Source organism: Ascaphus truei, chromosome 4 (genome assembly GCF_040206685.1).
Source record: "Ascaphus truei isolate aAscTru1 chromosome 4, aAscTru1.hap1, whole genome shotgun sequence".
In the NCBI taxonomy this organism is placed as follows: Eukaryota; Metazoa; Chordata; class Amphibia; order Anura; family Ascaphidae; genus Ascaphus; species Ascaphus truei.
Window position 1 is genome coordinate 308,160,574 of NC_134486.1, and position 14,157 is coordinate 308,174,730.

The 14,157-nt window shown below is 39.4% G+C and overlaps 1 protein-coding gene across 5 annotated transcripts in view; it reads left to right on the forward strand.

Moving 5' to 3' along the window:
• REPS1 (RALBP1 associated Eps domain containing 1) overlaps positions 1 to 14,157 on the forward strand; it is a 47,048-nt gene that overhangs the window by 11,537 nt on the left and 21,354 nt on the right. For 3 of the 5 annotated variants that reach the window (XM_075597797.1, XM_075597796.1, XM_075597800.1), the window contains exons 3-9: positions 2,554 to 2,750; positions 4,946 to 5,099; positions 5,791 to 5,915; positions 7,166 to 7,328; positions 8,899 to 8,962; positions 9,909 to 10,063; positions 12,252 to 12,373. In XM_075597797.1, coding sequence (XP_075453912.1) covers positions 2,554 to 2,750; positions 4,946 to 5,099; positions 5,791 to 5,915; positions 7,166 to 7,328; positions 8,899 to 8,962; positions 9,909 to 10,063; positions 12,252 to 12,373 — 980 coding nt within the window. The remainder of the gene's footprint in view (positions 1 to 2,553; positions 2,751 to 4,945; positions 5,100 to 5,790; positions 5,916 to 7,165; positions 7,329 to 8,898; positions 8,963 to 9,908; positions 10,064 to 12,251; positions 12,374 to 14,157) is intronic. The other 2 variants (XM_075597798.1, XM_075597799.1) reach the window with 2 other exon arrangements.

Sequence of the window (14,157 nt, forward strand, 5' to 3'; positions counted from 1 at the left end):
ACGCTCAAACACATTTGATAAATACGTACAGCAAATAAAAATATAACTTGTGAGCACATTCACGTCAGACAGGTCTGCAACCCTGCTTTTCCCCATTATCTCTTGGCATACCGTGTTTCCACTGTAGCCAGGGATTCTAGGAAATGACATACAAATGAGCACACTGTCACCTTTTGCTAATGTTTGCTTATTTGCATGTAATTTCCCAGAATCCCTGGCTGCAGTTGAAGCACTGTACGCTAAGAGAACGGGGAAAAAGTGGGGTTACCGACCTGAGACCTGAATGTGCTGACAAATTATATTTTTATTTGCTGCACACTGCACACTGTATGGTGGAGGGTTTTTGTCACTTTAACTTATTTAATGTGTGATATATGTATAAACTTCCTCAGCTTTGGTATCGCAATGTGTAAGAGTACAGTTTATATAACGGCAGTACCACTTACTCTGCCAACTGGGGTGAGTAGCGCACTCTGGGCATATCACTCATGGCAGTATACCTACAGTACAGAGATTTTTGAGAAGATCCCAAACGGAGCAGTGCATCAAAAAACCTCATGCATAGCAGGGAGCAAAGAAATGCATAAGTGTTGCAGAAAACGAGATTTTATAACAGTTGGATGTCGATTCACACGTAGAGAATACAGCATAAATCCCAGTAGGAAAAGAATTCTAATTCACGACAGCAAAAGTCCATGTGGTACCTTTTTTAAATGCATGTAAATGCTGTGACTGATTAAAACACAGGTCTACATCCGTGAGTGAAGGACCTGGTATAGTAAAAATTATTTTAGTCACAATAGAATATCAGAAAGCCGTCTCCGCTAGATTCAATAGCTGATTAGTTACTGTGAAAAGGAAACTTGAGAGGTACTTGCGGGATCTCTAGCAAAGTGAGCCGTGGTCGGCGTGCTGCTGATGGCTGGTATGCAGATAGAAGAGAGAGGTGGTGGTGCACAGCTGAAAAATTCACCAAGGTTTGGTATGCAAAGCAGTTAAAAAATGTATTTGCGCATTAGTAGCGGGTAAAAGAACACTCTTAAGCGTTTCGCTCCCGATGGCGCTTTATCATGTTTGATAAAGCGCCATTGGGCGCGAAACGCGCAAGTGTTTATTTTTTACCCTCTACTAATGCGCCAATAATTTTTTTTTTTAACTTCTGCATACCAACCCTTGGTGAATTCTTCACTTGTGCACCGCCACCTCTCTCCTATCTGCATACCTACAGTACAGGAAGGCAGCAGATGTGATATCAGACTGAGGTAAAGTGGGGTCACTTCAGCTTCTTTCCACATATATTTATTTAAACTTTTTTAAAGCCTGTTAAATTGTGAATCGGGGGTTAAAGGTTGCCCTCATTCATGTGGTTAAACATTAGCAAAATGGGCGAGGAGCAAGAATTTTTAAAGGCATTGTGTGTAACAAAAATGTAAAGGGCTTGTTTTTGTGTCTCTTGAGGTGCAACATTTCAACTTCAGTCACAAAAATTAGTACATCAACACAACAAGCTTCTTTCACAGTTGAGCGCTTGAGATACCAGTACATGGAAATGTGTGTGCTTATTCGTGTTATTCTGTATATAGTACTGGGTGGAAGACTGGGTTACTTGTGGAGGTTTTGATTGTGTGCCGTGTGATTTAAAAATCAGAAGCGTGTGTGCTAGATGCAGTTTCATTTTGGCATATGGACAACTTTCAAAGAGAAAGCTGATTAACACTATTAAGATGACACGTTTACAATTTGTATAGGTTTTGCTTTACAGGTGGTACGTTACGGAAACCTATATAAAGATACACATAGACCCATTGTATCCGCCATTCACTGTAACATGTTTGTTATAAACTGTGTGTTCTGTTTGATCAGTTTTTTTGAACCACATTCACTATCTTTTAAAAGCCCCCTCCAACTGTATTTCAGGTTGTCAAATAGCAGTCTGACAGCAGGCGATGACCGTTTTATTTCCTGACTGCAGGCTAAATTAAGACCAAGCAAAGCAGTGCAACATAATATTTTGTCTACAAGTCTTCTGCGCTGTTTAAAGAAGAGACTAGAAATACTTACAGTGGCAATACCATTAAAAGTGCAACCCTGTCACTCACTCTCTCTTAAAGACAATTGTTTCCATGAACACTTCAATGAGAAACATTTATTTACTTCTAATTTTGAGGGCAAGATATAAAATTGATTTGCACATTTGATTCTGAAATCCATGTTTCTATGGTGTTTAGAGAAAAAGATCTTTGCTTTAATTGTGCCAATACGTTTTATCTAACTGATTAATAAATCCTCATGCCATAGAAGATTACGGAGCACAACAGGTTTTGTTTTCCACCCCAAAATTAATTTGTTGTGCTGCTTAGAATGAAACTTGTTGGCACAACTCTGTAAGAACCGCCTCCATTTCCATGTTCTAAATGGTACTGTACCTTTAAATGTAATATTATAAAACATATTCCAAAGTGATGTCAAATTCTGCAACTACCTTGTGCCATTCAGCCACGTTGATCTCAAAGCGATCACCCATCCACAATTCACAAGTCCTTGTTTTCACAGTGAAGGACCTCCCTCTGCCAAGATTTCTGGTGTCAAAGAATGAGCAGGATTCAAGACAAGCCGCTGCGTACAGTTCAGAAGGAGACAGCCCTGCTTCTTACTCAGGTGTTATTCCTCCTCCACCAGGCAGGATACAAGCCAAAAAGGGCTCCGTTAGCCATGAAGTTATTCAGACGCGTGGCCCAGCAGAGCAGCAGGTAACAAGGAAGGGTTAAACCAGTTCAAGCTAAAAGGCATGCTCGGTGTCTCCTCAAATCTCGCACACAAGGCCATCATGGCAGATTAATGTTAAGCAAATAAAGCAACAACTAGAGGTCCATGCATCCCAAGAACCCCACGTGCTGTGTATGTGTGTATCAGGGCAGTTTCTGCTCCCTGCATGTTTAAGGAAGCACACAATTACCATTCCCTTTATCTGGTTATCCATCAGGGCACACAACTCATTTTAGATGTAATGTTTTTGCATGGTTGGAGATGCGTTTGATTTTGCCTTTTATTTCCTAGATTTAAATGTAGCAGTGCTTTAAAATGATGGGTTAAAACAACAGATGTAACAATTAATACCTTGTGAAAGGTTAATGTCTTGAAAAATTGTCAATTGAAAAACATTTTATTTTTCTCAAGCATGTCTGTAGATGTGAGATGGATATAGATCTATACCGCTAATATATTTTTATGCTAAAAAAAAAAAACTATTTTGTACATTTTAAGCAGTATTACATGGTCAGTTTAACAATTTGGATGCCAATTAGAGGGAACACAAATCTCCAGATAACACTTATTATGCCCTTAAAACATTTCTTATTTTGCCATCCTTAATGAATAAACATAGGTGCATTTGTGCAGTTTGTGATCGAAATCTATGAGTACCACACAGACTCATCCAAAGCTTGAATGCAGTAAGTCAGCTGGAAAAAGTTCTCCTTGAATAAAAGTATAACTGTGTATATTTATTATGATGGGTGCTGAAATGTGTGTATAAAAGTAGAGTATGCACCCTTGCGAAAAATGGCAATGCTTCACGGATACTTTTGTGTTCGGTCAACAATTTTGGATGCATGGCTTGTGACTCAAACAGCTGAAACTTGCAATTGTGGTCAGAAACTTTTATTTTGGAGGTTTTGTTAAAAAATATATATATTGTACTTCTGCTGTTGTTGGACTGCAATGGTTTTGGACTCCCCGTCTGACACCCCACCCCCCTCCCCCGAACCCCTCCTCACTTCACTTCAGTTCTTAATTACCTACCCAACACTATTTGAAAGGGACATGCATAATCTTAAAATGGAATATTAAAAATAACACAAATTGTCTTTTTTCTAAAAGTACAAATTACTGTAAACACCAGAAATGTATGCAGAAAATGTGGCTATTTAGGCTCAACATTACCCTGCAAAAAAATGGTTAAAATCTGCCAGGTAGTTGTAGATATGCTTCATTTTGTTGACATTGCAATCAAAAATCTGATCAAGGCTGGAAAGGTGTCACACAGTGCAGGTCGTACGTGAGTGAATAAACCAGGGATTATCTGTCTCTTTTTTTGACTTCCATAGATGTCTTAGTGTTGCTTAGCAGTATCCACTACTGGGCAATCTGGCAGGGATGGCAAATGGGGAAATGGGGTGCTCCACCCCAGTACAACTTCATCCAAACATCAACGTATCTTAGAAAAGCCCCAAAATAGAATAAGTAGGAGTGGGTACAATAGAAATGACCTGTGAGTCACTTAAAGGAGTATAAGCAATAAGGCATCCTATGGGAATGATCCAAATCAGAGTACTTAACTATTATGGTCATAAGGAATAAATGCAAGTCTCTTACCCACTCCCACAATCTCTGGGGATCCGTAGTGGCGTGCCAGCCATTTGCTTCGTGTTCTACTTGTGTTAGGGATGGCAAAAGGGTTAAACTCTTAACCTTTTCAGTGCCCTAACAATACCTGGCATGCCAAAGGGCCCTATTAATGTACCAGCTAAGTGATTGCAAAATGCTGGCTTTCCAGGGTCATTGGGGTTGCCAGAAGTGGGGGTGGCTCTTTTCCTTTTTATTGTCCGGTGGTGATGGTCATGCGATGGGTTCTGAATCGATCATAATGACTGCAAATGCTGGCGGTCCGCTGGCACTGTGGACCTCCAGCACTAAAAAGGTTAATTTAAAAAAAAAGAAAAAATAGAAAAAATTAAGATGAGTGTTTTACAAGGAGATTAAAATTAGAGCAAAAAAAAAACTAACTTGTATTTTTGGTATCAACAGGTGGTGGCCACCTGCAAAAAAAATCTACTTATTTAATTGGACTGAATGACCCCTCCAATGCTGCGTCTTGCATCAGAAGAAGGGCCATTATGTCTGGCTCACAAGGTTTTGGAATTGTTTTTTCTTTTTGTCCCGTCAGGAATCGACGTCTCCCACAGACTCACCGCCGCAGTCCCCGCCGACCTCTCCACATTCATGGAGGAAGCATAGCCGGCACGCCAGCGGCGGCAACAACGAGCGGCCTGTGGCAGGCTCTGGTCCTTTCTGGGCACCTTATAATGAAGCACAAACCGGTACGAGTCGTTCCTTCGACATATATAATCAAATGAAAATGACATAAAAAGAACGTTATTATTGCTTTCAGAGCAAGAGTTGTGCAATGCATTGTAGGCTCTGTGGCACTGAAGGGATTCATTAATTAAACTGCACTTTTCCGGACTAGTTTATTTACTGATCTTGTTTTAGTGGTCAATAAATTGGCAGGTTAGAGGAACAAAGCCATTTTTGTGAGCCAGGCCATTTGTTAGGAGAATATAGCTTCCATGGATGGGGTCAATCCCGACCCAGCTTCCAACAGAATGACTGCAGTACTAACAAATCACCTTCAAATGATTATTGCTGAAGCTCACAACAGGCTGGATTTCTGTCCTGTGAGGCACTTCTGTGTCCAGCAGAAACGGGCAGCTGATGGGCATATTGAATTTCTACTATATGGAAAGAAGTAGAATAATAAAGCCAGCACGAATACATTAGTTTCAGAATAATCAGTAGTCCTACTCTCTTAAGGCCGACTTATTTGGGGCTTAGAAAGTTATGGGGGTTTTGATTGCAGTCAACCATGAAAAACAGTTAGTTAAGGTACCACATAAATAAACAAAAAAAAGTACTGTGTTTAAATACGTTTTTAAAATGTATAAATAGAAGTAAAATAAAAGATGGCATTTGACTTCCATGTCATAAGCTTTGTTTTATAATCTGTTGCAGGCGGCTCGTCTGGTGAAGGAATTTGGTCTGCACACTCTCCGCTTCCCCATCAGGAAAATTGGGTCAGTTTTGCTGATACCCCACCAAGCGGTGCTCTTTTAGCCATGCATCCTGCCTCTGTCCAGGTGTGACATTTTATTAGTTGCATTTTGATTTGCTTCATTTGAATGGCTCCAGGTTTTTTTTTTTTGTTTTTTTTTCATGCATCTTTCTGTTTCTTTTAAAATTTTGCATCGTTCCTGCCCATCTCACTGAGCTCACTGAGGCTGAGCGAGCTGATAATGCAAAAACAGATGATGTCATTGTTCTCTTTTGAAAATTTTTTTTTTTATTGATGTGGCATTGTGGTTTCAAGTCATTTTAAAATGCAACCTACTGTTTGCCTATTTGTGTGTACATTAGGCTTTTGGTACATATGGATTAGAATTTAGTGGTTGGTTTTACTTTAGACTTTCAGTAACTTTTTGTATTGTAAATTGAATATAGAGGTCATGATGACATGGATGTGTAACCTTTCTAATATCTTTTTCCCACCCTGACGTGTGTGTGTTACGGAATAATGGAGGTTTGTTTGTTTTTTCCACTGCAGAGTAAATTTTAATATTATTGAAGCTCCCTAATGCAGGTGAAATGCCAAGGATAGGGAAGTTTCGATTCCTTCAGTTGCTTTACTTGTGGGGCTCATCTTTCCACTTGTGAGAAGTAGCAACAATGCATTGATTCATTGAGATCCCACCTTAGGAATTCATGTGTTTTCGGGCCATGTCTGAACTCGCTTCAGCACAGGCTGACCACCCTCCACCCCCCTTTTTAATGTGTTCAATAAACAATGTGTGAAACAGAGGTGGAAAGAAATGCTCTTGTCCGGGAAAAATGCAATCATTTTAGAAATATTAATTGAGGCAGATATGGGTTCCATTTGACATCTATCGCTGCTTTTATTTTGCTGCAGAGCTTTCATCCATATTCATTGTTCGTGGCCTTTTGCATGCTCCTCTCTTTCTTTAACAGAAGCCTCCCAAACCTTGTAGCACTGTAGAAATATCTTCTTGTATTGGGCGTTTAACCAATTTCTTTATAACAGACATTGCTGTGGTTTTTTTTTGTGAAGGGGTTATTACTGACCCACATTAGCAAATGGTTAATGATTTCTAAGGGTTGCCGGGGAAAACCAAAAGGTAACTACAAATCTAGGTTTTTGTCTTTAGGTTTCCTGTCCGTATTCTGAGGCATCATTCTGTTTTCTGCTAGTTTGACATGCAATGTGACAAATAAAAGCACATCTTGGCGTTTGCTCTGCGTATAGGGATGTCTCCCCCACTCTCATTCATTCTGCATGGTTAAGACTGAGGAGAAAATTAACTTCTAATTCCAGGACCAGACAACTGTGCGCACAGTGGCATCTGCCACCACCACAAATGAAATTCGTAGACAGTCGAGTAGTTATGATGATCCCTGGAAGATTACAGATGAACAAAGACAGTATTATGTAAATCAGTTCAAAAACATTCAACCTGACCTGAATGGATTTATTCCAGGTGAGGATTTGCAATGAACATGCTCAAAACCAAGGTAACTGTAGGACAGACTTAAAGCTGCAGTCTGCACTGTTAGCCATTTTAAACAACTTATTTCTTTTTGTTTGAGATTATCTTGATTTTTCCGTCACTTTTTTTGGTTATGCGAACATTATACAAGTCTAACGCATATAGGCTTCTGGAGGGAATTGCTGCTTTAAGCAACATCAATATGCTGTCAGGATTGCCATATAATCAATTGAACTATATTGGGAACTAGAAAGGTGTCCTAAAATGTCAGGTTTATAAGATTACTTGTGAACCTTTTTCTGGTGTGGTAGAGACCACAGAGCATCTCAGAGCTACCCCAGATACTTCGGGATAATTGTCTGCCCTTGGCTCCTGGTAAATGTATTTCTGCTTGTTTGGCAGCTAAGCTTTTTAACCGTTTCTGAACACTACAACACTCGGCTGTGGTGCAGCTTCTGTTAATATGGAGCTAAACCCCTTACTAAAACACTTCCCTTTTGTTGACTCGTCGAAAAAACAGCCTTGCGGCTCTTATAGTCTTCATGAAAATACAGCCATGAAGCTTTGTGGCCCGTCCGGTTTTTATTGCAGTGATGTCTTCCAGTAGCCAACATGGAAGTTGGTGAATAGCTGCATATACTGTAAGTGAGCTCGAAGGGGGGCATTTCAGGGATGTGTGCAAGCAAGGCTCCTTTTAATAGAGAGATGAAGTAGGTAGATAATTAAATGCTACCTTTTATATATCTGGATGTTATTTAAATCCCCATATGAATGCCAACAGGTTATTGTGCAAGTCTGTTTGTTCATGTGTTTATTGCTGGGCAGACTGGTATTTCCACATCGACACAATGATGCTATTACTGTACTTCTCTCTCTCTTTTTATTTATTTTTATTTTTACATTCTGTCATGCATGAAACCAGCACAAGTATTGCTTGGAAAAGGTTTAATGATGGGTTTTGTTCATTGTTTTAGATCGTATGACAACATGGTAGAGTTGTCAGGTGGTGTCAGTCTGAATATTCAATGTTTGCTTCATGAATTCAGTAGAAGAGGGAGTTACTAATAAATGATATAAACTAGCAGGCTAAGGCTGCGCTTATAGTGCCGGCGACACGACCGTTGCGTCAAAACAAATGCATTGTCGCCGTCGGCGGCGCTTATAGTGCATGCGACGGAGCAACAGTGCTACCAAAAATCTGGTAGTCACTGTTATTTGATTTTTTTCGTCGACTGTCTCCCCTTTGCGGCCAATCAGGAGCCTCCGTGCCACTGGCCTTGTAGCCAGCGATGTCGCTTAAAATTTAAATTCAACTTTCACGACAGGTGACGTCATCGATCGCGTCGCCGGCACTACAAGCGCAGCCTTAGAATAGTGGCCATACTCCAGTTATGAAATATTTAAGAGGGGGAGAAAGTGTCTCAAACTTTGCGCGCTCTTGCTGTATACATATATATTTGTACTTATTTCTCAGTCTAGGAAATGTAGTTGTGCAATATGCAATCCTATTGACTTGCAATAAAATATTTTGACTATATTAACCTGATCATATGCTATTTAGGATCCTCAGCAAAAGAGTTTTTTACAAAGTCTAAGCTGCCTATTCTCGAGCTTTCCCATATCTGGTAAGTTGAACTTTGTTGTGGTTTGAAGTTGATATTGTGCTAAAGTTTAGTGGTCATTTCACATGATACAACTACATGTAACTTTCCTGTTTACTTCATGCTGCAGATAGTGTTATGAAGTTATTAGCTTTGTGACCCATTCTACATATCTGATATCAAGCCAAAAAAGCATATACAACGAAATTTCACAAATGTAAATCATGAGTGGCCAACTCCAGTCCTCAAGGGCCACCAACAAGCCAGTTATTATGGATTTGCATGCTTCAGCCACTGATTGAGCCACCTATGCAGAAGCAGGGATATCCTTTAAACGTGACCTGTTGGTGGCCATTGAAGACTGGAGTTGGCCACTCCTGCCCGACCTGTTTTATCGGTGTGCAGCCTGTTAACATAGACTGTTAAATAGGGGATACTTTTTCACAAGACACCTTTTATCTTAGAATAAGATCGTACTGTATGGTGGTATAGCACCTAAGCACACTTGAGTTAATACAAGAGTACTGATTTTAGCCATTTAGTCATATAGTTACTTTAGATATGAATAAATCCTAAATGACTTTGTAGTTTTTTGGGGGTCCTTGCAAGTTCCAGCATTATTTAAAATATAAAAGTTTTGAGCAAGCAAATGCTATTTCTGAATTACATGGTCAAAAGTGTACTTAATTTTTAACGTCTTTTTTTGGGGAGCTGAAATAATTGTGGAAATTGTCAGACTTGAACGAAAAGTTTGCCCATCTCTACCTGATTATTAAAATGTCAATGGATACTTGGGATTTCTTGCAAATTGTTGAAATCTATGTAACAGAAAAAGGTGCTCTAGGATTAGGTGCTTCGAGCATTGATCCCACTTATGTCGTGTATCTGTATACATATACAGTATGTGTTTGTGTTGTAATAAATATGATATAAGAGAATGGTTGGAGATATTCCTGGTCATGTGTTGCAGGGAGCTATCAGATTTTGATAAGGACGGAGCACTGACGTTGGACGAATTCTGTGCAGCTTTTCATCTAGTCGTGGCAAGAAAAAATGGCTATGACCTGCCTGAAAAACTGCCCGAAAGCTTAATGCCCAAACTAATAGATTTGGATGATGCTGCAGGTAACAATAGACTTTTACTATAACCTTTTATTTCAACAAGTTTTGAAGCAACGGCACTTCAAGAGTTTGGTTATAACATTGTTATTCTCCGTGGTATCTAATCACCCTTTTAGGGACCAATCTTTATTAATTAAAACTCTTGTAGCCATTCTTTGCCATCCAACCATGTAACACCTCAAGCTTTATTACACATGGGTGTTCTTTTATTTTTTTTGTAGAGAACTTTCCATGGAAGATTTATTATTAACCTTAAGAATTTTAAACGGTTTGGCAAATATACAATATGAATGACCAATCCATCTTAATGTTCATTTTACCATACCCCATTTCAGTTAGGGGACATATAAACGTAGAATTTGACAGCAAAGAATGAACGTAAGGCCCACCTAAGCTACCTGTTTTCCCTGCTGCTATAAACCCCTTCTCTTCTTTATATACTTGGGATATGTTTGTAACCATCCCTAGCAGCTATAAAGTCCTGTAGTCTTAGCCGCTATTTCTGCTGGGAGGTTCCCATGCATCCACTGCACTTACAGTGAAGAAGTACTTCCTCACATTTTCCTTGCTTGCCACCCCCTAGCTTCAGCTTTTAATGTTCCTCTATCTGAAAAAATGCACCTATCATGTACCACCTTGATAATTTTGATGTAATTAAATCTTTCCATCGCCACATTCTACTTCCATGTTATATATATATATTTAGTCTTTCTAGAAAACCTTTATGATAAAGCGCCAGAGCAGGTTCAAAATGCGTGGCAGGACTGCAACCCTCCTTTATACACTGCTTAATAAAAATGATCTTTTATATGTAACTGCATCGTAGCCCGTTCTTGTACTTCTGACAATCTGTTGCCTAGTAAGGGATTTTTTTTGTACGTTTTATTATGGGGCTGCCAGAGTAGCTCAGTGCTTGTGTAACTGCCATTGAAGCGGGTGAACTCCGTTCTAATGCCATTATTGGCTCTCAATTTCCCTGTGCCCCAGGCACCAAAAATAGATTGCAAACTCTGGTGCAGGGATGCCTTTTGTACAGCGCTGCATATGCTGTCAGCGCTATAAAGAGAGAAATATTATTGTTCCACTTACCATGTATTTAGTTGCTGTTGTTTGAAGTGCCTTCATTTTGTTTAGTCGTGGCGGTAAAGCCGTAGATTGCTTGGGGAAACAGACCACGGCTTTCCCTGGCTATGGGGAAACAGCCTAGCACATTCTGGTAGTCTTGATGGGCACTTCCTCCACTTTTGTAGGGGTACTTTAACAATCTGGTAGAAAAAAGCACAACCTCTGCTATATCCCTAAAATGTGATACAAACGTCCATATAATACAACGCAATAATAGATATCAAATCAACACATATATATTGATAGGTGAGTAAATGTTAATGTGATCAATGATCACCTCTTAAATTTGGAAGTCCTGCAGCCAGGAGGTGACGAGGATTGTCCAGATCCTATGTTGGTACTAAAGACAAAATAGTCCTCTTCAGCGCTGTTCTTCCTCAATCGGTGCTTCGTGCAATGTATAAAAAAAAAGAGAAAAGAAAATAGTGTATAGTAGTAAACCGTGCACTTAATCAATATCATCCTTGGGTACATATCCCACCAATTGTACGAGAAAATGATGGAAGACAGATACCAAATATTAGACCACAATTCTTTAAAGAAAACCCAACAGGAGAGAAGAACATAGGGTGTACAATTTTGGAGAAAATCACCTTCAGTGTGAATATTAGATCATTTCACCCTTTTATATAGTGTACTAAATGCAAACATTTAATGGGGATTATACGGAGCACTCACACTGCACTGGTATTATTTAAATGTAGTTTCCAGTTGATGGTGCGTAGATACAGATAATAGGAAGTTGTCACAATATGGCAGGATGGTAACTCCGTAATGGTAGGAGAGAGGGGGGGGGGGGGGAAGAAAAACCATTACTGAGTTACCATCCTACCATTACTGAGACAAATGTCAATCCCTTAATTTTATTTGATTTTTTTTCTGTTTCCTGCTCTGTGTGTTTTTTTGCGGGGGAAGAAGCATCCAATTGCTTTCATTCATAAACTGTAAAAGTTTTTTGTGTGTGACAGTCTTGAACTTCATTTGTGAAAAAACATCAACCATGTTGGGTGTGGAGCAGTAACTTGGTTATAAATGGTGGATGAATGGCATAGTTTGTGTTCTTCAGAAGCTGAGGATCAGTCCAGTGACGTAGGCTTTTCAAGTTCCCCAGCAGAAGCTCCTCCTAGCAAATCGCCCTCCATGCCGTCTTTAAACCAGACATGGCCTGAGATGAACCAGAGCAGTGAGGTAAGCAACAAACTGTTTTTTTTTTTTTCTTGGAAGATTTTACAAGAGGCCAGACCAACACCTCAAAGTGGGAAATGATCATTTGCACTAGATTCTAATCAACAAGGGGGGGGGGGGGGGTATATACAATGTGAAATATTTTCAATCCCTTATTACAAGTACTGGTGACAAGTGGCTAGACTAGATTAATTTAAAATCAATTTTTGCTGCTCTGATTGGCGTTATTAAAAAAAATGGGATTGAGGCGATAATTTTTAGGCTGATTACCATATTAACAGACCATTTATTTGAGTAGAGATTCCTAGAAATCTTGTCAGTCAGCGCTAGCGATTCGATTGTCGGGAGGGGGGGGGGGGGGGGTGAAAGATGTCACTTTTTTCTACCAATGGATTTCTTACAAAAACCTATGACAGAAAATGATATAAATGTAACCCCTTTGTCTGAGGATACCAATGCACGGAAAACAAACTAATGTCTTCAAGGACCAAAGGGGTCAACATACAACTTAAGCGCCCGATAAATAAAACACACAAACTGCAACATTTGTGTGTGTGTAAATGTTAAGCCTTCAGTAGCCCAAGTGGTCAGCTAGTCATGGGGCGACGGTGGCTAGCCAGGCACTTCGGGATACCATGGGGTTATATTAATATGTTAATACCCTGTACAATTGTCACCAATTTTGGTTGGCTTATGTTGCCTTTGTGTGTAGTGGCCATTATATACAAAGGCAAGATGAGCCTAATGCCAGCTTGGGGTAGGTAATAAAATATCCTCAATTTTTTGGTGGTAGTCTGATACCTAGAGAGAGATGGGAGTTTAGGAAGTGGTAATTTGGCATTAATTGCTCATATGCACACTTTTCATTTAAAAGTAACTGACATATTCCTGCTGAAAATAAATAAATTGGTGTTTTTTAACCCTGTGCACCAATTTTTTTATTTTACTGAATCTAGATCAATATATGTCCATGTAAAGCTGTATACATACTTACTCTATATGAGGCCTAATCCAAATAACCGTTGATCTGTACATACAGCGCAGCTAGTTGGATGCAGCCGTTTTAGTCCACTTGACTCACGACACTGTATTTTATTTATTTAGCAAGTTATACTTAATCTGTTGTGTCGTGTCAATTAAAACAAATGTACTGCTTTTTCCTAATGATAATTGGGTAACCTTTTATGAGTGCGTTAGTTACATGACCCTGTAGGTGATTCAAACCCAGGGCAGAAGGGTTGAATACCCATCCCTTGGGAGACTTGTATATTCCATTGATACAGACAAAATAGAACATATGTCAAAGAAAACAAAAATACATGTGGTATATGATAAATGGCATCCGTGGAACAGAATAATCCTAGGTTATGAATGCACCTCTTGGTTTTTATTCAGTCATTGCTGTGCAGGTCCTGAATATTGGTGTAGCTCAGATGTGAGGGTGACATATACTCTTCCCAATTTCTCTGCCAGTGGCTGCGCTTCTGCATGATGGTTCTGGTTGGTCTTCTTTATCTGGTGACGTGGCATTTCCTTTTTCTAAAAATAATGAAAGATGACACGTGCTCTATCTTAAAGGCAGGTTGAATCTGTTTAAGCCCATGCAGTTCCAGTAGTTGCTGTATCATTTTGCATGTACCTCTGGCACCAAAGGAGATGAATCTGGACTTGGCTTAGCAAAGAAAGTCTTTTAAATACAAGATTAATGGGAATTAAGTAGGTAATAGTTGTTGTTTTTTAGTTATTGTTGATGGAGGAACATTATTGAAATGGCTGTCATTTCTGGG